The sequence below is a fragment of the Hippocampus guttulatus genome, chromosome 6, assembly GCF_054856545.1.
Source record: "Hippocampus guttulatus isolate MCC_2025c chromosome 6, RoL_Hgut_1.0, whole genome shotgun sequence".
Taxonomy (NCBI): Eukaryota; Metazoa; Chordata; class Actinopteri; order Syngnathiformes; family Syngnathidae; genus Hippocampus; species Hippocampus guttulatus.
This window is the reverse complement of record NC_141266.1, coordinates 13711468-13729115: the sequence shown is the minus strand read 5'-3', so window position 1 is coordinate 13729115 and position 17648 is coordinate 13711468. Positions and strand designations below refer to the sequence as shown.

At 43.5% G+C, this 17648-nt stretch overlaps 1 protein-coding gene across 1 annotated transcript; it reads left to right on the top strand.

The window, feature by feature from the left end:
• Window positions 1-107: 107 nt before the first annotated feature.
• Window positions 108-17174, top strand: fcgbp (Fc gamma binding protein). The gene is made up of 26 exons (XM_086112833.1): window positions 108-295; window positions 2950-3984; window positions 4076-4410; window positions 4507-5086; window positions 5156-5751; window positions 5817-6360; window positions 6440-6981; window positions 7048-7588; window positions 7748-7941; window positions 8200-8341; window positions 8609-9186; window positions 9272-9836; window positions 10133-10701; window positions 10813-11374; window positions 11454-11653; window positions 12087-12222; window positions 12312-12631; window positions 12721-13300; window positions 13365-13951; window positions 14031-14598; window positions 14746-15326; window positions 15397-15952; window positions 16028-16227; window positions 16313-16687; window positions 16766-17037; window positions 17111-17174. The coding sequence occupies exons 1-26, from the start codon at window positions 253-255 to the stop codon at window positions 17121-17123; spliced, it is 11214 nt and encodes a 3737-aa protein (XP_085968959.1). The 5' UTR covers window positions 108-252; the 3' UTR covers window positions 17124-17174.
• Window positions 17175-17648: the final 474 nt, after the last annotated feature.

Below are 17648 nucleotides of genomic sequence, written 5' to 3'. Positions count from 1 at the left end.
TCTGGCTTTTACATCGTTCTACTGTGGACTGTAATACAATGTGACCGTTAATTTGAAACGAAAGACAACGCGGGCTGATCATAATCACATACAGCTGGTGGCTTTTCACGATAAGCGATAAAACCGTGTCAACTGTAGGCGCGCTCGTTGACAGCCATCGCTCCCGTGACCCATGGAGCTTGCGTGAAATGTGTCATCTCCCTTGAAAGTAAAGCCAATATAATTCCTCACGTGTTTCTTGCCGCAGGAACAATGCAGCTTCTACTGCTGCTTCATGCGTGCCTGGTGTGCTTAGGTAAGTAAGTGTTCGGCAAGTTATTTGAAACGTACTGATGTAAGATACAAGGGATTCTCGATTGAAGCTTCACTATACTGAACGAACCCAGAGAAATGTCACAAACTGAAGCATAAAATCACAGAAGTAATTTAGATATTGTAATATTGGAGTATAAATGAACACTGCTGATTTTTTTAATCCCTGCAATATTACAGTACTGTATATTGCGTTGGACAAATGAAATGATTGGTTTATTAAAGTAACTGAACAATATCTGTTGAACATGTATTATTATTGCAGGTATCAATCTCTAAAATCTACCTTCGTTTTAATCCGCAAATTATTTACTGGAATAGACCACAGTTTCGTTTATCTAGAAACAAAAACGGCTTTTATAGTCTCAGTAGAACCAAATATTTTTCCATCGTCACTTCCTTTTCTCAAAAATTCTACTCGTTTCTGTCTCCATTCTGTACGTCCACATGCTAAAAATAAGTTTCCAGCTAGTGTGAAGTCTGTGTTGGCTGTTTTTAGCCGACTGAGTTGTGATGACTACCTGACCTGACAATTGCTGGGGAAATACCTGAATTTGTGTCCTTAAATCAGATTTGGATGTCGTTGATACTGACAGGAGCTTTCCTTTTGAAGTGAACAGAAAATGCTGGAACACGTACACAATATGTTCTGTGAGGACTCATAACGAATTTGTCGGGCTAAAGCCATGGTGATTCATGAGATGGAGACATCTCTTCACCATCCTCTCCCACTGACTGCAGATAGTTTTTTTTCTGTTGTATTACTGCGTGGGCTTCTACTCAGTCTAATGCAGCGATAGAAACATGACAAACGGACGTCTTCATCGCCTTGGGGAATGCAGTTTCTGTAGGAGCTACTGCATTGTGATCACGAAAGTTAATTACTGAAAAGCTGTTAAATGTTTGTGGGTGATGTTAGGACCACTTTTCTGAGAAATGTAGGAGGTAAACTAGTAATGCAACTGCCCCACATTGATTGTTTGTAGATGCTGGCTTGTAAAACCAGACACAGCTCGGCGTAATTGCTTTCTTACACAGATGAACAGCTTGAATACTCTATAACAGTGATTCACAGCTGAAGTTCTTGCTTTATGAAGGTCCAGAACGAACAAGATGTTTTGAGGTTATGAACAGTGGCATAATGAACTAGTTTCAGCAGTGGTGTGAGAAGGAACGTTAAGTTACATTTATGGTTTTTCATACAATTATTCACTGTAGTTATGACTTTGCTACTGCGCAAGTTAGTGAGAACTACAGCACATTTGGACTAAACTGAGGATCTCCTGTTCAGTGAGATATTTGACATGCATCCCTGCGTGAACTTGCTTTCACTTGGAGAGTAATGGTGCATTGACAGGCATGCATCGGAAACATCATTATGTGGGGTGTAACTGTACATGAATTTGTTTTCGGTTCTGTTCCATGTTCCCACACAAAACGGTCAGAGGCTGTCCTAAAAAGAAGAGATCAATATATTTTTTTCTATCTGCGTTCAGAACATGCAGTTCGTCGTACCTAAAGATGCTATGAAAGGCATTTTGAGCATGCCGTCCGCATGTTTCAATATTTGCTCTAAATGTTTTGTAAGGCTGAATATTGAATATTTGACAACTCCTTAAAGTCCGTCGCGACTTGAAGACAAATGGCAAATACTGTACAGGTCCCAATTTTACAACAGTTGAAAGCCACTCATTTAAAATGTTGAATTTGCTCACCGCCTGACTTGACTGAGCCATGCAGGAGCTACTGACTATCCCTCCTCTGACTATATTCTGCGTTTGCATCATTTGGTCTCTCCCCCCCACCCCCCACTCCTTTCCCCCCACACTTTTAAAGGAGCACAAGTCTGAACAATTCCTTGCCTGCCCACACAAATTTTGTCCACTTCAGTGATGTTTGGGCCGTGCCTGTGTTCTAACCCTTGGAGCAACCAAAATGATTGTAGTACGTACTGTTTATGTATGAGACAACTTTGGTATTTTACAAACACCATCCTTAGATGTGATTTAACACCGTGCCTTAAGAATAATGGATTGCACCTCACCAACTAATGCATTACTAAACTTTTTTTTGTACGTTTTTGTTTTTTTAAGCGGTTCTAACATGCACATCAAGTAAATGTTTTATTTTTTTAATGAATGCATTTTTTGTGCCGTATCGCAATCTCGTTAGTATTTATTTGTAATATTTCATGCAAGGAATTCCCTGTCCCATTAGAGCATGCACATATAAATTTCAAACTTACATTAAAGTTTGCTGTAGCTCAGGATTCTCTGTATGCACTGCTGGTATGTTGTTGCTCTCCCACAGAGATCCTTGTTATCATGGAAACTACAGGAGCCAGTCTGCACATTTAATACAGGTGTACCCAGTCAGGAACTGGGAACATAACTTCATTGGCTGCTCAGCTGGCTGAAATCTGACACCACACCTCTTATCTCTGCTCGCACACTGGGAAACCTGTCTAACTCTGCACACAAGATGTTATCACTCTTCTGCAAGTGTGTGGTTTACAGTTGTAAATTCAACTGTTGTCACAATTGCCTGACCTACTCATGTTAGCTTTTGTGCAGGAACGACTTCCTTTTGAGTTTTTCGAGTCGCGTATAGTACAATGATTTTTGGTTTTCTTCTCAGGTCTCTCTGGGGCGAGTATTGATCGGAATTTTCTGATGATGTTTCCACCTCATAATGACCCAACAGCAAATGCTAGCTACCAAGTAACAATAACGGCGACTGGTGTTTGGACTTCAGTCACTGTGAAAGTTCTGCAAAGTGACTTTATACATAACATCTCTCTCAATGCATCTCAGTCGCAGACTGTTCACCTACCTTCGTCTGTGGGAATGGCCAGTGCTCGTTCCTCCTCCCTCCTCAGCATAGCATCTGTACAGCCTGTTACAGTTCTTGCGACATTCTGCACCCAGACTGGATGTGAGCATAACCTCGTTCATGACGTGTCTTCCTGGGGGACCCATTACTATCCAGTTACCCCAAACTTCCCAACTCAGACATCTGTCAGCGAAATGGTGGTCACCAACTTCAATCGAGAGACATCAGTGGAGATCTTTCTCTCAGGGGATGTGGTCTTTAACGGAGCTTTATACTCTGGGGGAAGTTTCCTTAAGTTGCATTTAGGGTTGTTTGAGAGCTTCTACCTCGAAAGTAACTTCAGTCTCTCTGGCTCAGAGCTTTATTCCCAAGAACCTGTAAGTGTGATAGTTGGTTTTACCTGTGTAAAACACTTATTAGGGGACTGCTTATATGGATTTTCAGAACTTAAACCAGTCTCTCTCTGGAGTTATAAATATTTTCTGCCTTCCCTAGTAGATTCTAAAACAAGTTCCAGTCTCCTGCTGGCTATGACAAACATAAACTCTAACTTGGATGTCACCACGAGAAAGGAGCAGAAGAGTATGTCTTTAAATGGAGGTGTGATGAAGACCATTCCAGTTTCGGCCTTGGATGAAGTTCATGTCATTAGCGATGTTCCGCTTCAGCTCATTTATTACCGAAATGACATTGAGCAGCGTGCTTCAACTCTTACGGCACTGCTGTCTGTGGAAGATATCTGTCAGAATGGGCCAGTGTCTGATGCAAATGTTTTGGAATCTGTGGGACACTATCTGAACACCTTAAACAAAGAGCTGAATCCATCACTTTGTGAAAAAAGTAAGTACTGCAGTTTAGTTTTTCATTGTTAAAATGTGCATATTTGTTAACCCCCCCCTTTCTCCCCTCCCCCGCCCCCTTCCTACGTCAGAAATTTCCTCCTGTGATGATTTGCACTGTGGTCACAACAAGCAGTGCTCCTTCAGAAATGGACATCCATTATGTTCCTTGAAAACTAAAATATGCTCTGCATGGGGTGATTCTTATTATCGCAACTTTGATGGAAAACATTTTGTTCTCCTGGGAAATTGTAATTATACCTTGGTGCAGACCACTTGTCCAGGTATAAATGCTTCCACCCCACTTCAGATTAATATCACCAGAGCATATTTGAACGGGGCGGCCGTCTCTGGCATTTACAGTGTGGAGATAAAAATCCATGGTTTTCATATTTCCATGGTTAAAGGAGAGCGAGATCAAATCAGGGTAAGAAAACGAGCCAACATTGAGGGGCGGAGGGAACAAAAAAGTGACATTCATGCACGTGTGTAGTCACTGTCTTTTGCCTTTTAAAATTCATAGGTTAATGGGCATCGCAAGAACCTTCCTGTCATCTTGGGAAATAGGATGCTGAGACTATATCCAAGTGGTCAAAGTGTTGTTCTGGAGACTTTCTTCGGCGTGACTCTGCAGTATGACTGGGTTCATAATATCCAGGTTGAAGCACACCCAGAGCTGCATGGACTTGTGTGTGGTCTTTGTGGAAATGCCAATGACAGCATCTCGGATGACACCATCACTCCTAATGGTACCGTGTCCAAAACGATGGATTTTACCCTCCCTTGGGCTTTGGAAAGCAACACAGATGCATGCATGGAAGACTGTGGAGATGGCCCATGTCAATTGTGCAGTCCCACAGAATCTTATCCTGGCATAATGGGCAACCCCTACGAGAATAATTGCACTTTACTGAAGAGGAAGGATGGGCCTTTTAGTGACTGTCACTTGTTTATTGATCCTGAACCCTTTGTTCGTAGTTGTGAGAACAACCTGTGTCTCAATGGAGCTGCCAGTTCAGTGTGTAAAGTGTTTGGAGCCTATGCCAACATCTGCCAGAGGCTTGGGGCCAGGATCCAAAATTGGAGAGCAATAGCAAAGTGTCGTAAGTTCTTAACTGCTTCATTTTACCTTGTTTAATGAGGAGGACTAACGTTTATTTTATTTTTTACAGATATGACTTGTCCTATAAATAGCCATTATGAGGTGTGCGGGTCGGCTTGCCAGGCAACATGTGGTAACCCAGATCCCAGCCATAACTGCGGCCTTCCTTGTTTGGAATTGTGCCAGTGCTACAGGGGATATCTGCTAAGTAATGGCAAGTGTGTCTTGCCCAGCCAGTGTGGTTGTGTTCAAAATGGCTCCTATTTTCTCCCCACAAAGACCTTTTGGATGGACCAGCAGTGTCAAGAGAAATGCATCTGCCAGCCTCAGTCCAAGACAATTATGTGCACACAGTCTCACTGCCAGGCTGGAGAAGTCTGCATGGTTTTAAATGGAGTCATCGGCTGCCACGCTGGGAGACCTGGCCTTTGTGTGGCCAAAGGATATCCTCACTACACCACATTCGATGGCCGGAAATTTGAAGTTCACGGCAACTGTAGCTATCTGCTCACATCGCATTGTCCCGCATGGGGAGACCTGCAAGACTTCAGTATCAAAGTTCAGAACCACGTCAAGGCAGGAGCTAATGTTTCTTTTCGACATGTTGAAATGTCCGTGGCTGGTTATTCCATTGAAATGTCACCTGAGTGGCGTAGCAAGGTTATGGTAAGTCATTTGTTGTTCATGGCATTTTCACAATATTTGGTATTTAATTCTTTAACCTGTTTTAGGTCAACGGTCTGCTGCTGAACCTTCCTTCTGTTTTGAGCCAAGGCAAAGTAATGCTGTACCTGAAAGGACAGTCGGAGTGTATAGAAACTGACTTTGGTGTTGTTGTGACATACAGCCCAGACATCTTGACTGTCACAATGCCCAAGGTCTTCGCTGGTAATCTGTGTGGATTGTGTGAGAACTTTAATGATGACCCACAGGATGACCTGGTGACTGATGACTTTGATAGTACTCAAGCAGTCAGATACTGGAGAACCAGTAGTGAACATGAATGTTGGGATGTACCCATGAGCACCTCGGGCTGCAGTCCACAAAACCAGGATCTTTATCAGGGAAAGGAGTTTTGTGGGAGGTTAATGGATCCTTTGGGGGCATTCCAGAGCTGCCACAAAATAGTAGATCCACAAGATTTCTATGATAACTGTGTTTATGACCTCTGCAATGGTAACCAGACAACCCTGTGCCAGATTCTGTCCCACTATGTTGCAGTATGTCAAGAAATGGGCGCTGTAGTGCATGAATGGCGAGATTCCAACTTTTGCTGTAAGTAATGAAGTACAAGCTTACCTTTTTGAGTCTCCCGTTTAGCATTGGATTGAATCATTTTCCTTCTTTTCCTCAGCTGTAACATGCCCATCTAAGAGTGAATACCACCTCTGTTCTACCCACATGTTTGCCTGTGCCCGAAACACAAATCGGCTTTCAGAAAGATGCAAGGAAGGCTGTTTTTGCAAGCCTGGATTTTTCCAAAGTGGTGGGGAATGTGTACCAAATTCTGAATGTGGATGCAATTATAATGGTGTTTACTACAAGATCCATGAAAACTTCTACCCTGATGAGAACTGCCTTCGGTCCTGCGCGTGTGTGGGCCACAATATAGTGCAATGTAGACACCACACATGTCCTGCCGGAACGAAGTGTGTTATCAAACATGGCCGTCGTGCATGCCATGGCTCACATGTGAAATGTACTGTCATGGGTGGCAGACACTTTGAGACCTTTCAGGGACATTCCTTTGATTTGAACATGGGGAGTTTGCATCACCTCTTGTTCCAGCTATGTGATGAACCTGAGCTTTCTGCTGCTATTCATGAAGGCCAGCTGCACCTTAAAATCCATGACATGAACCTGACACTGTCCGGAGAGCATTTTGGAAATGTTGAGGTAAATGGCTTCAAATGTACAAAAACCTTTTTCCTGCCACAATAATGAGTGTCCTGTTGCTTGCAGATCGACGGTCTTTTGAAGGCCCTACCTTTTTATATGAATGGTGTCGCAGTACTGCCTTCTGGCTCACTGACTCGTATCATTGCTGCAGACCTGAGCACTGTGGTGACCTTTGGAGGGCCCAATTTAATACAACTGACTATTCCAGCCACACACAAAAGACTTTGTGGCTTGTGTCAAATTAGTACTACTGGTGCTACAGATGACCAAGGAAGTATGATGTCCGATTACTCCATGCATACATCATCATCCCTGTGCTTTTCTCCCACTGGAACAAACTGCGCCGTTGACTGTCATGATTGTGTTTTATGCAACTCCATTCCGGAATTTAAATCGGATGGCCTCTGCGGCCTGTTGCTTGCTCCTGGAGGCTTATTTGGGATTTGCCATTCCACAGTAGACCCAATGCCATTTTTCCACAACTGTGTGAAAGATTTGTGCAGGTCAAATGACACTGAAACGTTTTGTGACAGTTTGAGGCAGTACACGTTTGCTTGCCAGGATGCAGGAGGTGAGGTCAAACCATGGAGGGGGGATATGTGTGGTAAGCTTCCTCACGGTTTCCGTCTGCTGTTGTGAAATCACCGTGATCTGTTCACATTCACAGCTAAATTTAGGCTAATAATTTATGCTTTTAAGAAACTGCATAAGATGACCTGTAACACCCCACCCCCATATATAATGTACTCATCCTCTCCCACAGCACTTTCCTGCCCTGAGCATTCTCACTACAATGTATGTGGTAATGCATGCTCACAGTCCTGCGCAATATCTGATGTACCCTGTCCATCGACCTGCTATGAGGGATGTCAGTGTGATTCTGGATACATGCAGAGTGGGAATAGCTGTGTCAGACCGGAGCGATGTGGATGTTTCTACCTCGGGCAGTACTATAAGGCAAGCAATTAGATTTTATACTTTGGTTGAGGTGGCAATTTTTATTACTTCATTGCATCTAAACGTGAAACAGGACATCTGACTTTTCTGCAGGAACAGATTCAAACTTGTCATATATTTGATATTCATGTCACAGGATCAATAACTGGCTTGCTATCCCAATCATTAAAATAAATCAAGTTTTTTTGTTCATTAGTCTTTAGTAGACTGTATATAAATATGTATTTTTGTCTCTTCCTTCCCTTTATTGCTCTACAGGTTGGGGAAATTCTGTGGACTGTCAACTGTTCCAAACAGTGTACCTGCTGCTCCCCTGCCACCCTGTGCTGTAAAGCAGCTTCTTGCCCCAAGGGGCAGAACTGCATATTTGATACAAATTGGCAATGTGCAGAGAGAAAAAGTAAGCCCACCCTCATCTGATACTTGACATTTCACCGCAACTGTTCAGGCAGGTCCTCCATGCGGCACTTGTTTGCACTGAATTCCCCCTCCCCCTTTTGGAAGTCTGTTATACTATATGCATAAATCTCGGTCCACTGTATACAAAACATGACTAGTTTTTCATTGTTGCGTAGACGTGACTGTCTAAATTGATGACAGGTTAATACTGCAAACTTGATGTGAGGGAGTATGAAATGTGTGCTTTCCTTGCCCCTTCTTCTCTCAGTCTTCATCTGCCCAGTAAATAGCCATTATGAATCCTGTGGGACCGCCTGCCCTGCTACCTGTGAAGCACAGTTAAATTCATTCTGCACTGAAGCATGTGTGGAAGGATGCCAGTGTGACCCTGGATTTCTTCTTGATGGTGGCATCTGTATCAACCCATCTCAGTGTGGCTGTACATACAATGGAGACCATTACCACAGCAACGCGACCTTTTGGGCTGATGAGTCGTGTACTCGACACTGTATATGTAATGCCTACACGCGCCAGATTCATTGCAGTGATGCTTCTTGTGATGAGGATCAGTATTGTGGTATTCAAAATGGAGTCAGAAGCTGTGTGCAGCATAATTATCAGATTTGCCGCTACACTGGTCATCGTGTACTCACCTTTGACAAGCATGAGTATAATTTCCTTGGCACCTGCAGGTATCAGTTACTGGGCATCTGTGAACAGTTGCCAGGTCTTGATGTCATCACAGTTGATGTACAGGCAGATACATATAATCAGTCACAAATGGTCTTGGTTAGCATAAATGGACAACAAGTGCAACTGGATAACAAAAATCCAGAAAGCATTGAGGTAAGTCTTGGCCTTTCCTGCCCCTTGCATTTAAGTAAATCAATTTCTGCATTGTGATGATTTGAAAAATGTAATTTCCCCACAGGTTGATGGCACCAAGAGGATTATGCCATTTTCTGCCAATGGAACGACATTGGTGTTTTCAATGGGGCTGCACATTTACGTCTATTCAACATTTTTCTTTTTAAGTATTAGCAAAGAAGGGATCGTAGTCATTAATCTCTCTAGTAAATATGCTGATGCCACTTGCGGCCTGTGTGGCAACTTCAATTCTGATCTTGCTGATGACCTCATGGTAAATGGCACATGGGAGCATCTCACTCCAGAGCAATTTGGAAAAGCTTGGAGACGCGGACAGAACGACGGGTGTGTGGAAGGTTGCCTTGGTGGAAGCTGTCCAAATTGTTCATCTGAGGCTTTGCACCACTTCTCTGACCCAGTGGCCTGTGGGAAGATTCTGGAAGTTAATGGACCATTCAGACACTGTCATAGCAAAGTGGACCCCTCCAGCTTTTACAAGAGCTGCGTCAGTGACCTGTGTCTTTATGGACATGTGCAGCCTGCAGTGTGCCGTTCCCTGGCAGAGTATGCTGATGTCTGCCTTCATCACAAGGCTTTAGTTTATGCCTGGAGGAGCTCAGAATTTTGCTGTGAGTATTAAACTCCTCAGCACTTGTGTTGCAACCAAATGTAATTTTGGTGTTAATAGCCAAATTATCACTGCATGAAAATTAAGGTGCGATGATTGTCAAATTTAATAGCGTAGTCAGTTATATCTAATAGTCTGCTTTCGACATAAATCAAAAGCTAATGTTTAACCTGCAGTGAGAGTTGATTGCGAAAGCCACAACCTCCCTCCAACCCATCCACTAGATGGTAGTAATGCTTCATTGGTCACTCGCACCATGACATTGGCTTGACTTTTGTCCCCACTCTTTCTCTGCAGATGATGCATGTCCCTCCAGTACCAGCTACAACATGAGTAACTCCCCTGTTGACATTTGCCTTGACTGGCTTAACTTGACAATTCAAGTCCCTCCCAACATTGGGGAGAACTGTCTCTGTGGAGCAGGTTTAGTCCACAGTGGAAGGAACTGCGTCAATCCAGCCAACTGTGGCTGCTGGTATGGAAATTCAGAATACATCTTACCTGGACAAGAGAGGTCTACATGTGAGCAAAGGTGTTTGTGTCATTCTGGTGGAAACCTGACTTGTGTTGATGTATCATGTAGTCAGGAGGAAGAGTGTACCCTCATCGGGGGCATTCTAGGTTGCCACCCCAAACTTAAAATGGCCAACTGCTACATTAATGGATCCCAGTTGAGTACGTTTGATGGACACTTGTATGAGTTCCGTGACTCGTGCAACTACATTCTGGTTCAAGCATGCAAGGACCTGACTATGGAGCCACTTTTGATTACCATCAATGGTAACCAGAGTGAAGGCAAACAGATTTATCTGCAATTCAATAATATGACTTTTATGATGTCAACTGCTTATCCTGAAAACATTCAAGTGAGTAATGATAGTCATGAAAAATCTAATTACGGTATTTAATGGACTATCTGCAATTCTCATTAATTTAGTGATTCGCTTAATTTTATTTTTTTCCTCCCCACCCCCCAGGTTAATGAAATGTATGAGAATCTCCCATTCTCGAGGAACAATGTAACTGTGCATCAAAAAAATGAATGGAGAACTGTCAAGGTTGGACACCTAGTAGAAATTATTTCTGACCTTGGCAACTATGTAGCGGTCAAGCTACCAAAGGCTTATCACCAGACAACATGTGGTCTTTGTGGAAACTACAATGATGATCCCTCGGATGACATGCAGCTACCCAATGGCACTGCTGTCTCCGATCCAGACATCTTTGGGCAATCATGGAAGTTGTCAGGCTCAGAATCCTCCTGCAACGAAACATGTGACAGCACCTGCCAACGCTGTCGATCCCCTGTGCCAGAGTATACCTCTAACTTGTACTGTGGCCTTCTTACCCAGCCAAAGGGGCCCTTCTCCTCTTGTCACAATTTGATATGCCCACAGAATTATTACACCCAGTGCCTGAATAACCTCTGTGTCGCAGAAGGTCAAAAACAAGCCTTATGTGAAGCTTTAGAAGTGTATGATGCGGCATGCAAAGTGGCTGGTGTGAATGTTGACCCATGGAGGAACATCACTGGTTGTGGTAAGTCCTACAGATTTGTTTTTTTTTACTTTTTAAGACCAACAAAATGTCTGACTTATTTCATTTATATTTTGTATAGCTCAGAAATGTCCTCAGTTCAGCCATTTCAGCCAGTGTGCCAACGTTTGCTCCTCCCTCTGTCCTGAGATCAGCTTTTCTGCACAGTGTCCCAGAGACTGTGGGGAAGGATGCCAGTGTGATGCTCATCACCTTTATAATGGTCAAGCATGTATGCCAGCCAAGCAGTGTGGCTGCATGCATGAAGAGAGGAGGCTTAAGGTTGATTAACCAGGAATTCCATTGATTTAAAAAAAATGCATTTCCATTAGGGCTGCACAATATTAGTTTCATATGGAGTTGTATGTCTTTATGTGAATTTGACCAATCAGATGCAACCTTAAATGCATATCACCGTCCAATAGGTGAGCAGTATTTGGAGGCATTACTCACAACATAACTTAAAAATACATAGAATTGTGAGAATTAGCTAACAATAAAATGAGCCTGCATATTTTGTCGCTTGAAAATATGTGCAGTATTTCTTTCACTAAATTAGACATTTTCTTTAGGTACATGGTAAATATCACAATAGCTCTTGTAATATCCAACATCACGCTGCAGGTTTTCCACCCAATATCATGCAGTCCTAATTTCAGTAGTCGGCTTAGGAAGCTGTCGTCATATTCAAATATCCACCACTTGTGATTTGCAGGCCTCTGAAAGTGTACTTCTACAAAACTGTACTGTGAACTGCACCTGTGGGCCTCCACTTATCTGTGAGGAATACAAGTGTCCGCCACTGCACAGTTGCATGGTTTTAGACGGACTGTCTGGCTGCCGCAAAGATGGTGAGTAACTTCCATGACTGGAAAGTGTGTCGCCATAGTCATTTGCTTGCCAAATTTATCTTCGGTGTCTAAAACTGTCATTTGATCAGAGCACGGCCAAGATTCCTGTGCGGTAAAGTGTGACAAATCGGAGCGTTGCCACCTGAGCAACGGTGAAGCAGTTTGTGAGAGTCGTCCGGGTCTGTGTTGGACCTGGGGAAGCCAACACTACCACACCTTCGATGGATTAAGCTATGACGTCAAGGGTACCTGCACATACCTGCTTTCAGGCAGCAGAGGAGCAGCAGGTGGAGCGACACCTTTCTTGGTGTCTAAGAAAAGTGACTGCAAAGAAGTGTCCTCTGTGCAGCTGGTGACTGTGCAAGCATATGGCTTTGTCATAAAGTTTGGAGACAAGGACAGTGTATACGTAAGTTTTTGATGGGGTTTTTTTTTATGTTAAACGGAGTTTCCTGATTATATTTATGGTATTTTAACGAATATCTTCTTTAATTTCAGGTTAATGGTCAAGTAAATTATATTCCTGTTACTCTTCTTTGGGGTAAGATTGAAGTGTCTAACAAAGAGGGCAAAACTCTACTGAAGACTGACTTCGGGCTGCGTGTGCTGTTTGACTGGAATACCACTATTCTTATAACGCTGGACCCCAACTATAAGGATATTGTCTATGGGCTGTGTGGCAATTTTAATGGTGATACTCAAGACGACTTTGCAATTCATTTGCACGGAGTCAGTCTCGCTAAAACGAGCGTGGAGTTGGCTCAAGCTTATCGCGTTTTTGATGGTGATCATAACTGTTGTACTGGTTGTGAAAAGAACACATTGGATAACTCTACATTGCTGGAAGATTTGTCAAATGGAATCGTTGTCACTCAGAAAAGTCACTGTGATGATCTCATTGATCCAGCTGGTCCATTTGCACATTGTCACACTCATCTCAGCTCGGACTCCTTTTATCGAAGTTGCATAGCGGACCTCATACAAGGCAGATCAGAGGCTTTTCTTAAACGGGCCACAACATCCTATTCTGTAATCTGTGAAGAGCTAAGTGATTACGTAGCCCCCGAACCGACAATTGGTAAGTGTTCCTATCAAGATTCATATGTTTTGATGAATTAAATACTGAACCAATTATTTTTCAGTTGCAAGATGTCCACCAAACAGCCACTACAAGACTTGTGGGTCAGCCTGTCCCCCAACCTGTGAATCTAAAAAGAGAGTCTGTCATAGTGCTTGTGTCCAAGGCTGCTTCTGTAACCCGGGTTTCATCAACAGTCCGGAGGGTTGCGTGCCACCTAAGCAGTGTGGTTGCACCGACCCCAGAGGCAAATACCACCGCCTGAACTCCACTTTCTGGATCCCAGATGACTGTGGACAACTCTGTGTCTGTAAATCAGGAAAAACTAAGTGCAGTTCATCTCGGTGCCCGAAAGGAATGTCCTGCAAGCAACTCCCTGGCAAAAGGATGTGCCAAGCTGACAAACCTCAGAACTGTAGTATTTTCACTGGGATGCACTTCACCACCTTTGATGGACATAGTTATGACTTTAGGGACAGCTGTGCCTATGTTTTAGTCCAAGCAAACACCAATATAAATGGATCCAAACCATTCAACATCACTATCTCGGATGCAAGTTGCCACAAAAGATTCTTTCATAGCTTCACTTTAACACTCTCAATATACAATTTGAAAGTTGTAGTTGGTAAAGGTGACACTGACAAAGTGCTGGTAAGTACCCATTCCCCCGTATACTTTTAAATACTACCCAGGAAATTAAAATTTTCATTTGGAATTCTTCTATCCTCAGGTCAATGCACTGCAGAAGCCTTTGCCATACTCGCACCATACAGGACATTTCACTGCCTACCAAACGCCTTCATCTCTCGTTATTCATGTTGATATGGGATTGCAGGTGACGGTCTATAAAACTGGCACTGTGATGGTGGGCCTCCCTAGTAGTTATGAATCATTTGTTCGCGGTCTCTGTGGGAATGCCAACTCTGACCCTTATGATGACCAAATCACGCCAGATGAAGAGGAAGCTCAAAATACACTCGAGTTTGTTCACAGCTGGAGATTGGGAGGCGCGATGGCCTGTAGGTCCCGCTGCACTTCCAGACCGAAGAACTGCCCTGCGAATGCACGGAAACATTTTGAAGGAACTAATTTTTGTGGGATCCTCAGGGATGAGTTTGGTCCTTTTGCAGAATGCCTTTTAGTTCTTAGTCCAAAGCTGTACTTCCACAACTGTTTAGCAGACACCTGTTTTTATGGAGGACATTATTTGGCACTTTGCAATTCCATCACAGCCTTTGCAGCTGCCTGCCAAGCAGCTCAGTTGCCTATCAGGCACTGGAGGAGTGATACCTTCTGTGGTGAGTAAATTGACTTAAAAGAAATCCTAATACTGTCGATGCAAACTAACTGAAATATATATATATATTTTTTTTTAGTTTCGCAAACATATTTGATGCATTTAATTCTTCTAACCCACTGTTTTCCTCAACCCCTCTTCTCCATAGGTATGACATGTCCCAAAAATAGTCACTACGAACTGTGTGGACCTCGATGTCCTGTTGTATGTGAAGGACTTTCCTCTGCAAGCAAATGCAGTGGCGGTTGTGAGGAGGGTTGCCAGTGTGATCCTGGATATGTCCTCCGTAATGATCGTTGCGTATTGGTAGCAGACTGCGGTTGCTTATACAAAGGACGATACCATCCCGCTGGTTACTTTTCAGAACCAAAAAACTGTCGCATTTGTTACTGTCGTGAGGGGAAAATGACTTGCAGACCATCACTCTGTAGACCCAAAGAACCTTTCTTGTCAAGTGATGGCCTTTTTGAGCCAACACCTCGGCATCATGTAGCATGTGAAGTTTTTGCTGGGTTTGGCTACGTCACTTATGATGGTTTGGTTATACCTCACCATGGCGCTTGCAGCTTTTTAGTGTCTGAACGCTCTCCCAAAGATATACATGGCCACAGTCTGCTGCTTAGCTTTGAGGAGGGTGTAGATGACTCCATTTTTACTGTCAGCAAGGTAGAATTTATTCTGGCTGCAGTGGAAATAACCATCAATCCCGAAGCGCCTCGGAAAATACAAGTAAGTTCTGCAGCTTGAGCTGCTAATATAAAATGAAGGTGTGGGCAAACTAACGGGTGTTTCACTTCAGGTAAATGGCGAGGACTTCAAGGTACCCTACAGTATTGATGTACTTAAAGCTTATGAAGATGGTGGTCGGTTGATCATCACATCTGTGGCTGGGGTGAGTCTTGAGGTGTCCTCCACAAAGTATCTCAGGCTGAGCATACCTCAGGATTATAATGGCACAACTTCAGGCCTTTGTGGGAATTTCAATGGGGACGAATCTGACGACCTGCAACTACGAAGTGGTTATCTCGCCAAAAATATTTCAGCATTTTTCTATGACTGGTCTATTGTTGCTCCTGGACGGAATTGCAGTGGGTCTTGTGGAAAGGACTGTGGTCGGTGCACTTTGTCTGCCAAGGCCGAAACAATTTGTGACATCCTCTTGACCACACATACTGAATTCAATCACTGCTGGAACAAGGGTGTTAAACCCAAAGTATACAGAGATGTGTGCCTCGGAGCCATTTGTGGTGGGGCTGCATATATTGAAGCAGTTTGTCTAGTATTGGAAGCCTACATGGCAGCTTGCCAGGCCAAGGGAGTAAATGTCGGTTCCTGGAGAGAAAACAGCCCTTGCTGTGAGTAAACCTCTTTGATCTAATTAAAATGAAAATCTTCCAACCTGCTCTAGATTTGTTCATTTGTAACGCCAGCTTTCAAGTGTCCTGACCGCAGCAGCCCAAGTCAGTGTGTTGACTACAACTCCAACTCATGTCCTGCCCTGCTGCATCCCGAGTCCTCAGCAGATGGGTGTTCAGAAGGATGCCGGTGCCAGAATGGAAAAGTGTTTGACGAGGGCGAATGTGTACCGGTCAGCCAATGTGGGTGTGTGCTTCATGGCAAATATATTAAGGTATGTATGTATAAGCTCCATAGGAGTATTTCTAGTCATTAGGCAAGTTTAAATGCCATCTTCCACGACCCCCTCCCTGTTCAAGATTGATGAGCAGCTGTACAGTGAGAACTGCACAGAGAGATGCTGGTGCCATCCTCAAGGTGGCGCCTTGTGTGAGAAGGCTGCTTGCAGCCCTGGGCAGTTGTGCTCTCTGAAGAATGGCCACTGGAGCTGTGTTGGCCCGGAAGTCTGTCAACTCAAAGACAGCCTACAGCTCTCCACTTTCAATGGGCAGCAGCTGAGCTTGGCACCACAGACGCCTTACCAACTGATAGGCCTTTGCGACGAGACCTCTAAAAATTGGTTTAACCTCATTTCTTACTATGGACGCTGTGATAGACATGGCACCAGGCTTGTTACAGTGTTCCAAATCCTCCTTGTGGGATCCTCAATTGTTATCCAGGATGGCATTGTGAAGGTATTATTGCATAACCAAAAAGTTTGTCTCTCTTCCCTTTTCTGTTGGTCTTAATCAGTCCACTGTCCACACACACAGGTGAATGGACACCTTGTGCCTTTGCCTTACACTTTGCCTTTAGGGGTGTCCCTGTCATCTGCCATGGCCCAGGACAAGTCTGAAGTGGTAGTGATCCTGACGAGAGAGGCTGGACTGGAATCAGAGTTGGAAATGGAGATCGGCATCACTATGGCCACGTTCAAGGCAGCTCCTTGGTATGCTGGAAAGCTATGTGGCATCTGCGGAAATCTGAGTGACCCCCAATGGCATACATCGGTCAAGTCATGGGCGCTTTCAGATTTTCAAGGCTGGTAGGTAGAACTCTACGTTTTGTACAGGCAGTGTTTTTCATTACTATTTACAAACGTTTGTTTTCCTCAACAGCCTGACTCTTTGAAATGGCAGTGTTTCCATTTGTTGACTCCTCCAATAAAATGATTAAAATGCATATTGTACTGTCATTCTGTGAAGGGGCTTTAAGTACCAGTAACTATTTTTGTCATTTAAAAATGTAAAGGATTTACCCGTTCTCAAATCTATAACACAACAAAAGTTAATTGAACAAACTTGCCTCGTAAATGTGCAGAGTTGCCAGCCTATAGATATTCATTTCAAGAACAATTTATCTGAATTTCCATATTTTTTTAAATTCTGCCATTGTGTGCGTGTGTTAAAGTAAAACGACCTAGCAATTTATTAGAATTATTAAATTCAGTGACATGTGTCTGAGTCCATGATGCAAGAATTTGGTTCCATTCTTGTCATGCGTCTACTTACTGAAGTTGGTCAACTCCAAAGAACTATTTAAATTTTGGGACCTCTCTGACAGGCATTGAAACTGCTTTTATGGAAAAGCGCAACATTGCCTCGGGTGAGTCACACAGTGTGACTGAAGATGGTCGCAGGTATGGGAATATGTTTT

Coding starts and splice junctions, on each gene's coding strand:
- fcgbp (XM_086112833.1), top strand. CDS start 253: ATGCAGCTTCTACTGCTGCTTCATGCGTGCCTGGTGTGCTTAG. Junction 13,952..14,030: donor GTGACACTGACAAAGTGCTG/GTAAGTACCCAT, acceptor TTCTATCCTCAG/GTCAATGCACTGCAGAAGCC. Junction 16,228..16,312: donor TTCATGGCAAATATATTAAG/GTATGTATGTAT, acceptor TCCCTGTTCAAG/ATTGATGAGCAGCTGTACAG.